At 41.9% G+C, this 14,121-nt stretch overlaps 1 protein-coding gene across 4 annotated transcripts in view; it reads left to right on the top strand.

The window, feature by feature from the left end:
* The window catches only part of SLC17A9 (solute carrier family 17 member 9), a 114,062-nt gene that overhangs the window by 43,034 nt on the left and 56,907 nt on the right, over nucleotides 1-14,121 (top strand). For all 4 annotated transcript variants that reach the window (XM_078651612.1, XM_078651611.1, XM_078651614.1 and 1 more), the window contains exons 5-6: nucleotides 4,026-4,125; nucleotides 7,070-7,200. In XM_078651612.1, the coding sequence (XP_078507738.1) occupies nucleotides 4,026-4,125; nucleotides 7,070-7,200 (231 nt within the window). The remainder of the gene's footprint in view (nucleotides 1-4,025; nucleotides 4,126-7,069; nucleotides 7,201-14,121) is intronic.

The raw sequence follows: 14,121 nt of genomic DNA, 5'->3' as shown, positions 1-14,121 counted from the left end.
TTGAGTTTTACATTTTCTATATTTTATTGTAACGATTTTCCCAAACCACCCCTTTCTTCAATGGGAGCCTGTGTTCTCATTCGAAGCACAGGCTCTCATTGAAGTCAATAGGAGTCTGGATGCATCCAAATTGCTTGGTCAGACTCGCCCGATCCGAGCCGTCCAGAAAGCATTCCGGAACCGATTTGGTCGGGGTCGGGGTGCTTTCTGAACGAAATCGGAATCGGCCCTAAATTGATGTCACCTGTGAGGCTCACTGAGGGCAAATTAAATAAAGGACATGCAGAGGAGAGTGTTGTATCATGAATCATGTGACCAAGGAGCTGCTGCTCTAAAACATGTAAGGCATTTAATGCATTTGAATGAAAATGCAGTTCTTCTTTTAATAAACAATCAGTGGAATTAATCTGCTTTTCAGACACACTCGAAAAGCAGATTGTTTATTAAAACAAAAACAGCATTTTCATTCAGATGCATTTTGTGTGTGTGTATGTATGTATGTACAACAGCGCACTCTTGAGATATTTTGCCATCGATGCGATAAGCCCCTTAAGAAGAGGTGGTGACAGAGAGGGTGCGCTGAGAAGTCTGGAGACCAGGTATATCATGGAGTTGGATAGTAAGACCCCAGGAGGTCTCAATTCCACAGAGGATTTTTACACGTGTTTATAAATCTCATGTGCAAACTATTCGATCTAAACAACTGACCATCAGTCTTATGATAGGTCTCTGGACTCGGGTTTCCAATAGATTTTGGCTACTGTACATATGGGCATGTTCTGGAATAATGCGTAATTAAGGCCTTCAATTATACAGTATACAATTGATGTGGACTCAACTATAAATATTCTTTCAACCTAGGCGTAGGTTGAAATCAAATGCATTTATACAAGTTTTTTATGAAAACAAAACTTTTCTAGATTTTCACAATTTTTAATCATAAGCACATTCACTAAGGTTTGAACATGAAATTTTTCCAAGTATATTCTAATACTTGGCAGAGTCATCATTGTGTGTATATAGGGAGGCTGCGATAATGTATTTAAACCGATATTATCTCCTCCAAGGCTTTTGTCACAGTAGTGTGCGCCTGACATCACAAATATGCATTTGCAGCATTACCATTCCAATCCCAAGGGACAAATGATGTGGTATTTAAACCCATTTTTTTGAATCATGTAGTTTGCTTACATTTGCAAAAAATCTTATTTTGTAGTATGTTTACAACTAGTATCGGACAGTGGAAATGAGTGTTTAAAATGTATTTCATATTTTTGATATATTTCCGCTGAAATGATGTTGTTACGACATATAAAAAAATGTGTAAATGTTTAAGGTTTTAACTTAAGATACAAACTATGCACATACGATATTGCTGCTATCTGTGTTTGATGTGTCACACAACAGGTATTGACCTTTTATTGAAAATATTCTATAGTCTTTCTTCCATGAATTTTAATCTGGAGTTGGAACATGTGACTCAGCAACAACCAATCATTGTTCAAACCAATCACGCACTTGCACTTTAAATTTTGCCTTCCTCCACTCTTGCGTCATGTGACCAAGGCCTCTGGGTAGGCCGAAACGTTATGTCGAGGTGGGCCCTCCAAACTACTAAATAAAATACTGCTCACCTGCACTTGGGGCTTCCTCTCTTCTTCTGCGCCGATGGAATCCGTGACTGGGCTCTGGTGAGAGAATGCTGAGATCGTAGATATATATATATATATATATATATATATATATATATATATATATATATATATATATATATATATATATATATATATATATATATATATATATATATCGCTCATTTGCTTCCCCAAAGTTGGTCATGAAGAAGCACTCAAGGAGTCTGCAAAGAACCACTAGTTTTTAATATGGAGAGATGCACAGACGCGTTTCGGCGTTCTGCTTTCGTCAGTGTGTTCACATGTATCAAGCCAGGTAGTTAATAAAGCATTTCTTCACTGAACATAGAAATCAACAGAGGACTCACTCCACTCTGTTAACATGGGCGCCAGATTGTAACGTATATATATGCCCACTTTACAAAGCTTATGCAGCCCACAAATGGGCACTAAAGCACAACAGAGGAGTCTAATTTATTAGATCAATGCAATTAATAACATATCATTAAGCCGTGGATCGGCAAATGTCCTCAGCTAGATACCCATACAGTGGCATTGCTTCATTACCTTCTCCATATGAAAATTCATCAAAAATTCATTTAGTCTCAGAAATACGGCAGAAATCATATGACATGTGTATAGTTCATTAGAAATCAAATACTTTTGAACAAAGTACACGTGCAAAGGCTAATGCAAAAAGAATGTAGAATCGATAGTGTGAAACAGATCCAATAAGGCTGAGCAAAACAAAACAGGGCAAAACAAAAAACACAACAAAGTGAAGTAAAGCGAAGCATAACATATCAGAGAAAAGAAAAGGGAACAATTCTCTCAGTTTGGTCCCTTAAGCCTTATGTTGAACATTTCATTCAGAATTACTATCATTAACAACATTTTAAGACCAAGGTTTAATATATATATATATATATATATATCTCCAAACTTCATCCAAGACTTGGTTTAGAAAAAAAGTAATGTCCGGGCCAGCTTTTTGCAGAATTACGAGCTCTTTATTTTGGCTCCACTCTACGCGTTTCGAGGAAACTTCCTCTTGATCACGAGCGTGAGTGTAAGTGCAGTAGTGCTTTAAATATGGTCACATGTTCGTAGACATAATTGACAGACTCACAGGTCTGAAACTTCTCGAGCTACATTGCACGCTCTTTTTCAAAATTCAAATTGTGAAAACAATCTAGAAATAATAGTGACGTTACAAGGCAACATTGATGCAATAAAGATTTCAACTGGCAAGGCAATAACATAATTCAGCGCATCAAGCGCAAAACAAATGAGCAATGTGTGATGGTGGAACACTAAAATAATCAGTGTCACATCTTAGCATGTATCACGCCCAAGTGGGCTACCCCCTCTACTTTGAGCCTGAAATCAAAAAACAATGCCGCATTGTGTGCAATTATAAGGATTACCACCTTGATAAAGGAAAGTTCAGTGAGGCCCTAGTGGGCAGAAGTGGTTACCACATTCTACGTGAATTTTCACAGTGCTGACCCGGACATTCCTTTTTTTCTAAACCAAGTCTTGGATGAAGTTTGGATTTATTTTGGGACTCGCTATCCCGTCTTAGCCCTCCGTTGTAAGTGGCAGGGGTTCAGAGCGACACCTTAGCTTTGGAGATAGATAGATAGATATATATATATATATATATATATATATATATATATATATATATATATATATATATATATATATATATATATTATAATATAATATAGATTTTAATCACCAATCTTGACCCCCACGAAGGGCGCACTTTGGACAGCTGATGCATGTGACGAGGCTGTACAAATTTCCTTTGGTGAGATATATATATATATATATATATATATATATATATATATATAGCAGAAGACGTCTTGGCAGCAGTTCAGCAAAAGACGAAGCGAACCCAATGATGGTGCAATATTGTTTATTGTAGCCCAAACACCACACCGGCGTTTCAGCCCGTGAAGGGCCTTGATCACTGTAACATGATAAACATTTATTTTGCACTAATATTTTGTTTTAAATGCACTACTATGAAAATATATATATAATATACATATTTTACAATATATTAGTTTTTAAATATTTTGAATCTATTACTATGAAAATATGTATGTGTGTATATATATCTCTCAAGCAGGGACTGGCAGACTTGGTGAGTCTACTGTCATTTTGAGGGAAATGGTGGGCCCCGGGTGACAGCTTTGGGGTCCTTACACTGACACAGATGAAGGAGTGTCACTGGTTTTGTGATTCTTTTTTCCCCTCTTAAGCCCTACTCTTTGGATTATGCCATATTCTGCTCACATCTGTGCATGCTTAAACAAATTGCAAGAATAGCTGGTCTAGTAGATAGTGCTGGTAACAGTGCTTCCTTTTGAATTTCAGGAGTCTATTTTCCAGCTTTGACCAGCCTCCTGTCCCAGCGAGTCCGGGAAAATGAGCGGGCCTTCACCTGCTGCACCGTGGGCTCTGGATCACAGTTTGGGTGAGTTCACAATACACTAAGGCCCTGATTACGAGTTTTTGGTGAAGTCGTTGCGCCCCTCCTCCACCAAAGCTCGCGCACCCACCCGCTAGATTATGACTTTCTAGTGGTCTGGCAGGCGGGCGACGTGCCGGTCCCATGGCGGTGCCTCTTTTAAAGACGGCAGAAGGTTCAACATGTACAACAACTTTGCAAACTTCCTACACACACAGAATGTGTACAGTACCGGTGGCAGATGTTAAGCTTCCAGTGTGTGAGGATAAGGATCCCTGGTACCATATGCACAATAGAATAACGATTAGTGTATGGTGTAGTTGGAAGGGAATGGGTAGAGTAACTGGTTCCTGGGATTATATAATACTAATAGCCCCCTATTTACTTATTTCATGCTCATGTTGTCTACATAGAGCAAACCTAGGGCTTTTTAGTTGTTGGAGTATTCTAAATGAATAGTGGATAGAGGGTAACTGGTTAACACAACGCGGAGAGCATAGAAGAAATAGATATGAGGTTAAAGAATATAACAAAGATCATCAGACCACTGCTGACATCCCATTGGGATGTTTTTAAGGGAACCTTGGAGGCTTTTTTAGGCAAAAGAGTCCAAGACTAGACATGTAAAGGATACTGGTTCCTTTGCCTTTGATATGAAAGTTTAAGAAAATTCATATTGAAAGGTGGTTTTGTGATGGAACCTGCTTGTTGAGGATTTGTGCAAGAGTAGCTGATGGTCTGCATGGAGGGTTGGCGGAAGGTTAAGGAGGATACACGGAGGGGCTGTGGAAGATGAAAAAAAATCAAGCCGGTAGGTATGTGGGTGATCAGGCCTAATCGTACTTAAGTGTCAGTGGCGAGGTCTGCTCCTGTAGAGTGAAGCAGAGGGTAAGGAGATCACGAATGGAAGAGTCTCACCTTTTAATAGAAAAAGTTAGCAATAGGCAGAGAATGTTACATTGCAGATTGGCTTCCCGACCATGAGGAAGGGTGATTGGTGAAGGTGGACATTTGAGAGAAGGTGGACATTTGAGAGAGAGTTCTATCAACTGAACTGTGGGTGGTCTGGTGATTTACATTAAGAGCCCGATTACGAGTTTGGCAGTGTAGGAGCGGACTATCATGCTGGCGGCCCTCTCCTGCATTTCCTCTCTGCCACAGTTTTCATGGAGGTGGAACTGTCATGGAAACCGTGGCGGAGAGGAAACCGCGGTGGTCCTGCCATGCAAATTGCTGCCTGTGGACCACCGTGCCACCACCAGGGAATGGCAGTTCCTAGGCAGCATCAGTCCCCGGTTGGTCCGATTGCTCAACTTGTAGTAGGGTGATCGGACCGCTGGTGCGGCAGTGCTGCACCGTTACCGCCACGCTACCCTGAGTCTGGCGGTTCTCGGACCGCCAGACTCTTAATTAGGGCCTTCGAGTAGAAGGAACGTTCATTCCTCATGTGTTGTACATTGTGGTTGGGGGTCCCACCGGTGTAAGGCAGGAGTGAAATAGGAATCTTGGATGAAGTGCTACCTCTGACAAAGAGCAATTAGGCTTTATGTTTGTGGAGCAATTAGTCCTTATGTTTTGGAGAGTGTTCTTTTCAGAAGCACAATCTTTGCCAGATTGGGAACCTTGATGTGACCGTGGTGTGAGCAGTGCCTGTACAAAGATGTGTGAGAACACTGGGTCTATATATTTGGCACAATTATCTTTTAATCAATGAAGTATCTCTTGAGGCAGGGGACTTTCAGGTACTATTGAAATATGATGATCTCCGGGACTCTTCATAGATCAAATGCTGAGAGTTCAGATTCTCTTGATCATCCCGAGATTGGTTGGATGGATGGGACTTTTTAGGTGTGGTGTCAGCCAATACGTTTTGATTTTAGTAATATTATATGTATACTATAGTTACTTATAGGGGCTTTCAGTCAGTCCTCTTTCTCCATTTGTCTGTTTTTGTTGATTCACATTTTTCTTCCACCCACCTCAGCATGGGCAGTGGGCGCGTCCACTTCAGCCATTGGCTACCTTCAATGTGAGTAAAGCGGTCTATCCTATAACAAAGAGGATATCCATACTTAATGTAGTTCCTTTAAGTGCCAGGGACTACTATGGCAATGTATGCTTTTTGTGACCAAAAATATTTTTGCTTTGAACCAATGGATTCCAGATAGCGGGATTGGCAGCTTCCCAATAAAAGTGTTGCAAAAACCACGACAAAACAAGCATTGATAAAGCCAAAAAGCAGGCAGCCAGTGCCCGACTTATTGGCTTTGCCAATGCTTGTTTCTTCTTGAAGTTCTGCATTTCCTGTCCTAGTTCATTCTTGCTGCTTAATGTTCTGGTGCTGCCTGTAGTTGTTTGTTTGCTTTTGAGGTGTTATGGTATTTTGGGGTTTTAAGGTTGGTGGTTTTGTGTCTCAGTTCGATGGTTATTAAAATTGGTTACCAGTGTAGTGAGTTTAAGCGTGCAGTAATATGGTTGCAGCGTCACTATCAGTCTTTGTGATCTTATGCAAGTGAATGTCTCTTCCTGGTGTCTCTGTCCTGGGATGTGCTCTTAGCTAACCTGTGGTTTGGGAAAGGGTGATAGTTGGCTCAAGATTGTAATAATGTGTATAAGCTGTCATTAGTTCTAAAAGAATGTTAAGGCTTAAGGAATGCCCAGGGGGCATTCAATTGATGTACTAGGATGAACATGGAAGCTTTTATGTGTTTTAGGGGGAGGGGGAAGAATGTAATAATGTGTTAATGATGTCATTAGTTCTAAAAGAACGTTACGCTTTAAGGAATGCCCAGGGGGCATTCCATTGATGTACAAGGATGAACATGGAAGCTGATTTACAAGCTCCATTCAAGGATACTACTAAATTATATTCACTGTGTCTGGATGACTTCTTTACAAAGATGAGGAAGGAACACAATCTAAAGGTTTTCCTCACATTTCTTTGTTCTAGCACCTTGGTGATCGGTGGAGCTGGCTCTCTCCTGCTAGACTGGTACGGTTGGGAGAGCGTCTTTTTCTTCTCTGGAAGCCTGGCCTTACTGTGGGTTTATTACATGTACAAGCAGCACTTCTCTGAAAACGGTAAGTTCACCCCTTCGCTCTCCAAAGCATTTGCACTGACACACGTGCACTACCTAGTTTGTCAGCTACCAACACACGGCTAATATATAATGTGCATGCCCTTCTGTTTAATTCAAGGGCAGAATGGCTTGTAGGGGCTTTTTTGGATTCCCATACACAGCAGCGGCATAGCTTGGTTGCCGGTGAGCCACTCGGGTAAGGCAAGTGTTGCGCCCCCCAACCCGTGGACCGTTAGCAGTTCCTGAGTCCCTTTCAATTTTCTTTTTAAATTTTGCGCCCCCTTAGAATTTTGCGCCCGGGGCAACCGCCCACACTACGCCACCAGGGCCGGACTGGCTACCGGGCAGTTTGGAATGCTTCCGAGCTACTGCCTGATTTTACTGCATTGGGGGCTGATTTCGTCCATGGAGACCTGCGTGTGCTTTGAAATACTGAAAGCAAAACTAATTTCGTTTAGCTCATGCAGTCCCCCATTAACGAAATCAGCCCCCAGCTCAGCAGCATTCCTAACTGCCCAGTAGCCAGTCCGGCCCTGTATGCCACTGGCCCACAGAGTTCTGCCTCGAAAGGGTTACCTGCAACACAGTCAACCAACCTTTCAGTGCTCCGCTTTGAGAGTACCCGCCAGTCCAGAAATCATTCTTTATTTTAGACTGGAATATCTGTGGGTATCTTCACTGCAGACAAAATGAACCATTCAGGAGTGTGCTGGATTCTCAGTAACCCTCTGTTTCTAAAGTTTGAAGGCAGCTCTGACTAATGGAGTTCTTGAGTTGACTTTTATGTTTGATTTTGATGACAGCTTTCAACCTCACAGGGTGCAATCTCTGTAGTGATTAAGTGCTCTAGGCCATTGGTGATTAACCTGGTGTCCTTGCAACCCTGAGGGTCTGCGGCACCTACTCAGGAAGTCTGCAATTGTTTAAAAACCAAGTGGTATTAGCAAATTAAGAACTTTACACATGCAATAAAAAAGATAAATGTAAAACTGAAAATTTGTAAACGCTCTCTAAATGTGAAGGAATTTGAAATTGGAAGCTAAAAATTAACTTGGTATCCTTAGCTTGAATCCTGGGAGCAGCTCAGGTACAGAAAACAGTAGTATGGACAACTGCTGACCACAATGAAAGCTCTAATATGCACCGAAAAAACAGCATGCATTACCGTAAAAAAGACAAATTAATATGTTAGAGCCTGTCCTACTGTTGTGTCTTTTATAAATCAATCCAAATTGGAAAAACACTGCAATATTCCCATTAAAATACACATTTCAATGTTGTAAATCGTTTGTCTCTGTATTAAGCAAACTATTACATAATGTACATATTTTTTTAATATATGCTTGTTTATTTAGTTGTTTGTATTATTTTTAGGTTCAAATCGTAGCAATTTCTTAGGTTGGGGTCACTAATGTCCAGTAATCATTAATTGGAGTGTCCCCAGAAGTTTAAAGGTTGATAGCCGCTGCTGTAGTTCATATTACATAAGAATATGCAGCAGATTACTGTCCACTTCACAGAGTAGGTGTAACATTTGGACTTTGAAAGAAATTCTGTGTAATAGAGGCAAGGGGTAAAAAAAAAAGCATCAATATGCATTTATAGACCCTCTTTTCTCCTTAGTTAGCTTGGAGGACAGAGGGCACAGATTTTGCAACAATATTTACCTGAAAGAAAGGAGCTAGAGTGCGGAGTCAAAATTTGATTAATTTCTACTAATTTCTACTCTTGGAGAAGCATACTTGCAGAAAACATAATTGAGTCAGCATTGACCAGTTGCTGATTATCAAAGACTCGCACCTCTTGGTCTGTCTGTTCCTGGTGTAGGAGTAAAGCTGGAAGCATCACTGAGGGTCCATAGGAATGCACCAACCCCTGGCCTGGAACATTATTGTTATATCTTTAGAACTAGATTTCAGAAAAATGGTTGTGCACAATGGGTTTGCAAATTTGAAGGCCTGTAAGTTAGAGCAATTCTGGAGAATTGGGGTAAGAATCAATAATTACTCCGTTGCGCTGGCGGATGTTCCGATGACCCAATTTCGAAATATCTGTTGGGCCAGCAGACATTTCAAGCATTGGCAGGTACTGCCCCAAAGGGCGGTTCCTGCCTGTGTATTGCAACGTGGCCTTATGGCTCTGCCAAACATGACGTAGCCGTACAGCAAAGTATTTAAAAAAAAAAACATTTTCTAAAACAAAACCCTGCAGTGGGTTTATGATTTCGCAAAAAAAATCCAAAACAATGTCCCCATCGCCATGGTAGTTATCTCCCATGGCGAGGATGGCATTTTGCAATTTTAACTGCCCTTTCCTGGCAGTGACGGGCAGTGAAAACGGACCTCTATGTTTGCAATGTATGTACAGGTCAACCTCCAACGGCCCTTACTCCGTCGGACCTTCAGAGTAGTCGCTGCCGTCATTACACCAAAGGTCCACCCTCCTTTAAATCGAGCAGGTGGACCACTATGTTGGCAGAAAGGGTACGCCGTCGCGACAGAATTACCATTTCGCCAACATATAAATTAGGCCCTTATTTATATCTGGGGTGTGCAGTGGGTTGTCTTGTTTTATTAGTGCACTGGTGGGGCCCAGGATGGTAGGTCATTTTTGTCACAAGGAGCACGGCTTGCAATTGGTCTGAACCAGTGTAGAGGCATTGTAGGAAACTTGCGTACTGCTTCTGCTTGTTGTTCTTGCTCCTTGGACTTTACTGAAATCAGAGTGCTAAGAAGACGTCTCCAACCAGAGCCTGTGAAAAGACCTCATTCACTAATGCTACAGGTTACTCTCATGGTGCTACTGGAAGTGTTTGACGGTACTTTGGGCCTGTGCCTGGCCTGTGTTGCCCTCCTATGCTTCTGACTGCTAGTTAGATTTATAAATGCACATCACCCTGGTGGTCGCTTGGCATTGGCCTTTCGATTTTGGAAAAGGTTGTTCTGTTTTTTCCTGAAGGACGTTTCTCCTTGCTCCTGCTTCCCTGGCTGCACGTTGCAGTTTGTAGATAATTAACTGGCCCTCGTCCACAGAACTCTCAGATTGTTTAGCTTAGGTTTGGTTGTAATGTTCAAAATGGCTGGGGGCACGCGCAATCTCAACTCTGGCGGGGAATCAGTGGCTCGGGAATGCTGCTCCCTGAGGGAACAGCAGGTTTTTTCTGCCAGGAGCTTCTGCTGGGTAAGCAGAGGAGGTTCTAGAGCCTGGAAACGGAAACACAAAGGTTGTGGCAGAGGGATGCAAGCCTCTGTGTTTGCCTGTCAGCCAGTGCAGAGCTGAGAGTTGTCCTCTGTTGTTTACCCTGTTGAAGAGAGGTGCTGCTGCATTCTGGGTGACAGACTTTTCAGCAAAACACCTCGAGCAGGAAAATAAAATCTGTCCACGCAAGCGAGAAGGTAACATGCGAAGACTTGAATGGAAAGGAAGAACGGGGTGGAAACGCAGATATGTACTGTTGTACTGACTCGAGAAGCTAGGGAGCCAATTGAATGTACTAAAACGCGATGGGCATGGGCCTAGAGCCAAAGACACCGCAGTACTTGTAAATTGAGCTTTATAGCGATATAAATGCAAATACAATGCAATACAATACAATTATTTCACCTGACTTAAGTGTCGACAGCCGGGAGCCAAAAACCCCAGCAGAGTTGCATCTATTGGTGCAGCAGGTGCAGTGGCACCGGGGCACAGAGGCCGAGGTGCCCACTGAACCCTAATTAATGCTGTATTTCACAGTTCAAACACCAGCTGGGGAGAGGGGGGGGGGGTTCTCCCTGTAGGTCCCATGACACCCTGGCTATATCCTTGAAAAGCATGCGATGCTTGCCCCTGGTCATTGGTTGAAAGCAGCGCATATGACTCGTCGCCAAGCATGTGATAGCAGCTGGAGGGGATGCAACGAGAAGTGGGAAAGAACCGAGAAGGGGCGGGAAGTACATGGGACTTCAAAGGACAGGGTGCATGAGAGAGCAGCTCGGAGGGCGGGGCCGGCTTCCTTCTGGCAGTTGCTTAGGGAGCAGATGACTGTTTCACAATCCTATTTTCTGTGGACTTTCTAAAACTCTATAGAATAGTATACCAGCCTATCGAAAGATGACGCAGATTTAGGACCCAGAACATCTACTATCAGCTGAGTTGTTTGTAATTAAGTTCCATACAATATATATATATTTATCAGCTTATGGTACACAAGTCATTTATATTTATTTTAATTAGAAATACAATGTGCTTAAAAAAAGTCCTGACCACGGGTTTAACCCTTACCATGTCTCACCCTGTATACTTGCACCGACCTCATCCTAGCCATACATTAATCCCATCTCTCACCCTAATTCTTGCCATAACCCTTAATGCCAACCTTATTTTAATAAAAATATAATAAATACATAATTTACATTTTTATTCTAAATGTTAAAAAAAACGTCGATTTTTTATTATTTAGAAAGGACATTTAGTAATATAAATTAGTGTTCAACTACAGTTATGGCTCTACTTTACTTTCTTATCATTACATTTGTACTGCATCATATGATCATCCTAGAAGTAATCCAAAAGGGTTCAGAGTGGAGCTATCGTGAAACTTTTCAAACTTCTGGTTTTGTGGACTAATAGCAGTCTTCAGGAGTTTCACAGGAAGCAGTGAGTTGTAGAGGGTCGTAAAATGCACTACATTAAAGAGTGAACCTATAGTTGCTTTCTTAAGTGGTTACTATGGCATATTTCAAAAGGAGGTGGAGGGACCTCAATAGAAGTTATGGATGTGTTGACCTTGATAAGAAGTTAGTGGACTGCAGGGGTCCAAGAGCAACCTTTGAAAGCTGGGGCCCTGCTGCTTGACCAGGAAGAGAATGCAGCGGTGGCTTATCCATCGTGGCAAATGAGTGTTGCCCCGCCACTTAAGAGCGAAACAGTAAAAACATTTATAAATTATGCAGTGCCGGTGGCAGGCGTTCGGTAGTGCAGGAGAAGGAGGCATGGTCCTCATCTTGTAATGTAGACCAGAGGGCTGCCATAAATTAAGTGCACATATCCGGCTCGGGTGAGTCTAAGTTGCCCACTTTAAAGGCCTCTGAATACCGCACAGTTAGAGACGCTGGGGGGCAGAGACGGCAGGTCTCTGATGGAGCACTGGGTTGCCCTGCTCAAGCCAATCCCAACATTGCTCTCATACATTTGAATCCGAGTCTAATACTGTGTATTTTAAAGAGCAGCATTGGGATGGGCTGGGCCGGGCTGCATTGACGTAGACTAAGTTCCACAGCCAGTTTACCAGCAACGCTCACAGGAGTAGCCGGGTGAGCAGAATAGCAGGATCGGAATTTTGTTGAAAGGTAGGTAACGCCACAATGCTGAATTTAGGTGTACTTCTCTTTTGTGTCACTCTAAGGAGGAACGGAAGGCAAAGAGGTGATAATAGTTTGCATTTCGTTCATTCATGGGGTGACACAGCATAAACACGTGGGCTCACCACTTATAAATGGCACCAGCCAGCGCTAGAAGAATGCTGATCACCTGGACTTTAAATGAGAGGAAGATCACCACCGAGTGGCATGAGCTTGGAAGTTGTCGAGTTCGCCCAGAACTTGGAATACCGCCCACTCAGTATATGTGGGTATTACTCATTGATTATATTCAGACCAATTTAAAACCTGGCTTTACTCACATTAGCCTCTGACCTTCCTATTCACATTGATGTGTTATGGTTCTGTAGCATCATGATTATTTGGCATAGGTGCACTTTCAAACCCTTAACATGACTTAACACACGCAACGGTGTGGAGACACGGTAGTATATTGCACCTTCAACATTAATGCAAAATGGGAGGCCTTATACCCAGATGAAGAAATTATCTTCAAATACAGCAAGTAACCTTTTAAGAGTGACAATCGTGGTCTTTTTAGTGGGTACAGATCTATTTAATGCAATTAGTTGACATTATGAGGGGCACTATTAGACTAATGGTTGAGCCCTGAGGAAGTCATAGGGATAGTGACCAAGCATAGTCAAAACACGTGATGCTGGAGGCTTTTTTAAATGAGAAAATATCATGTTGGACCCTTCGCTGGTTGTAGTAGGATAAATAACAAAACTTTGACATTGTTATGTATAATAAAAGTGTTACTTGTATAGAGTTGCGGGTGATTATATAAAATGTTTTTTGAACTTTTATAGTTCCTGCCTCTGCTTTAGATATCCTTGGGTAACAGGGTCTCTCAAAGACTTAGAACCAAAGTCAGATGATGGACATTGTTCATATGTAATTAAAGAGACATGATTGTACCTTTTTTTAGGAAAGGATAGGAGGTGTAACCAATATCACCTTAGTTACTTACATTGTATAGTGCTCATCCCAAAAAGTGATGACCCAGCCATTTGGGCGCAATGTCCCAGGTACAGAGTGTGGGATGTATATTTCTCCACTTGGAAAAGGCCAATGCCTTTATAGGGACAACACACAAAAACTTAAAAATCAGAGCTCTACTAATTGTAGATTTCTCACTTGTGGGATTTATTGAAATCCTGTGGAGTAGTATAGTAAATCCCTGCCTGTCCTATATGAAATCCCTGCCTGTAGTACCTTTGCTGCAGCATATGAAATCATACACATCACTGGGAAAACAGTGGCAATAGGCATGTACAGCAGAAATCTGCATTATCACATCCACATTTTATTCAATTTTTCTCCATCAGATATTTTTTGAGGATGGAGAAACTCTTTCCCTACACTCCCTAGAAATATATGGGTTTGGATAATTTTCACATCCAATTTTCACCCTGGTCTAGTTATTTATTGCAGCAAATTTAAGTGTGCAAATTGGGGGTTGAAACCATTGGGAAAGAGCGTGAATGTTAGGGGTGTTGTGTACATTCCAAATGGCCAACCACCATGACCTTACACCTAGAACCATCGCTGTTTGCAAC

This window comes from Lissotriton helveticus, chromosome 7 (assembly GCF_964261635.1).
Source record: "Lissotriton helveticus chromosome 7, aLisHel1.1, whole genome shotgun sequence".
Taxonomy (NCBI): Eukaryota; Metazoa; Chordata; class Amphibia; order Caudata; family Salamandridae; genus Lissotriton; species Lissotriton helveticus.
Note: the sequence above shows the minus strand (reverse complement) of the source record. Positions and strands in the feature narration are given on the sequence as shown.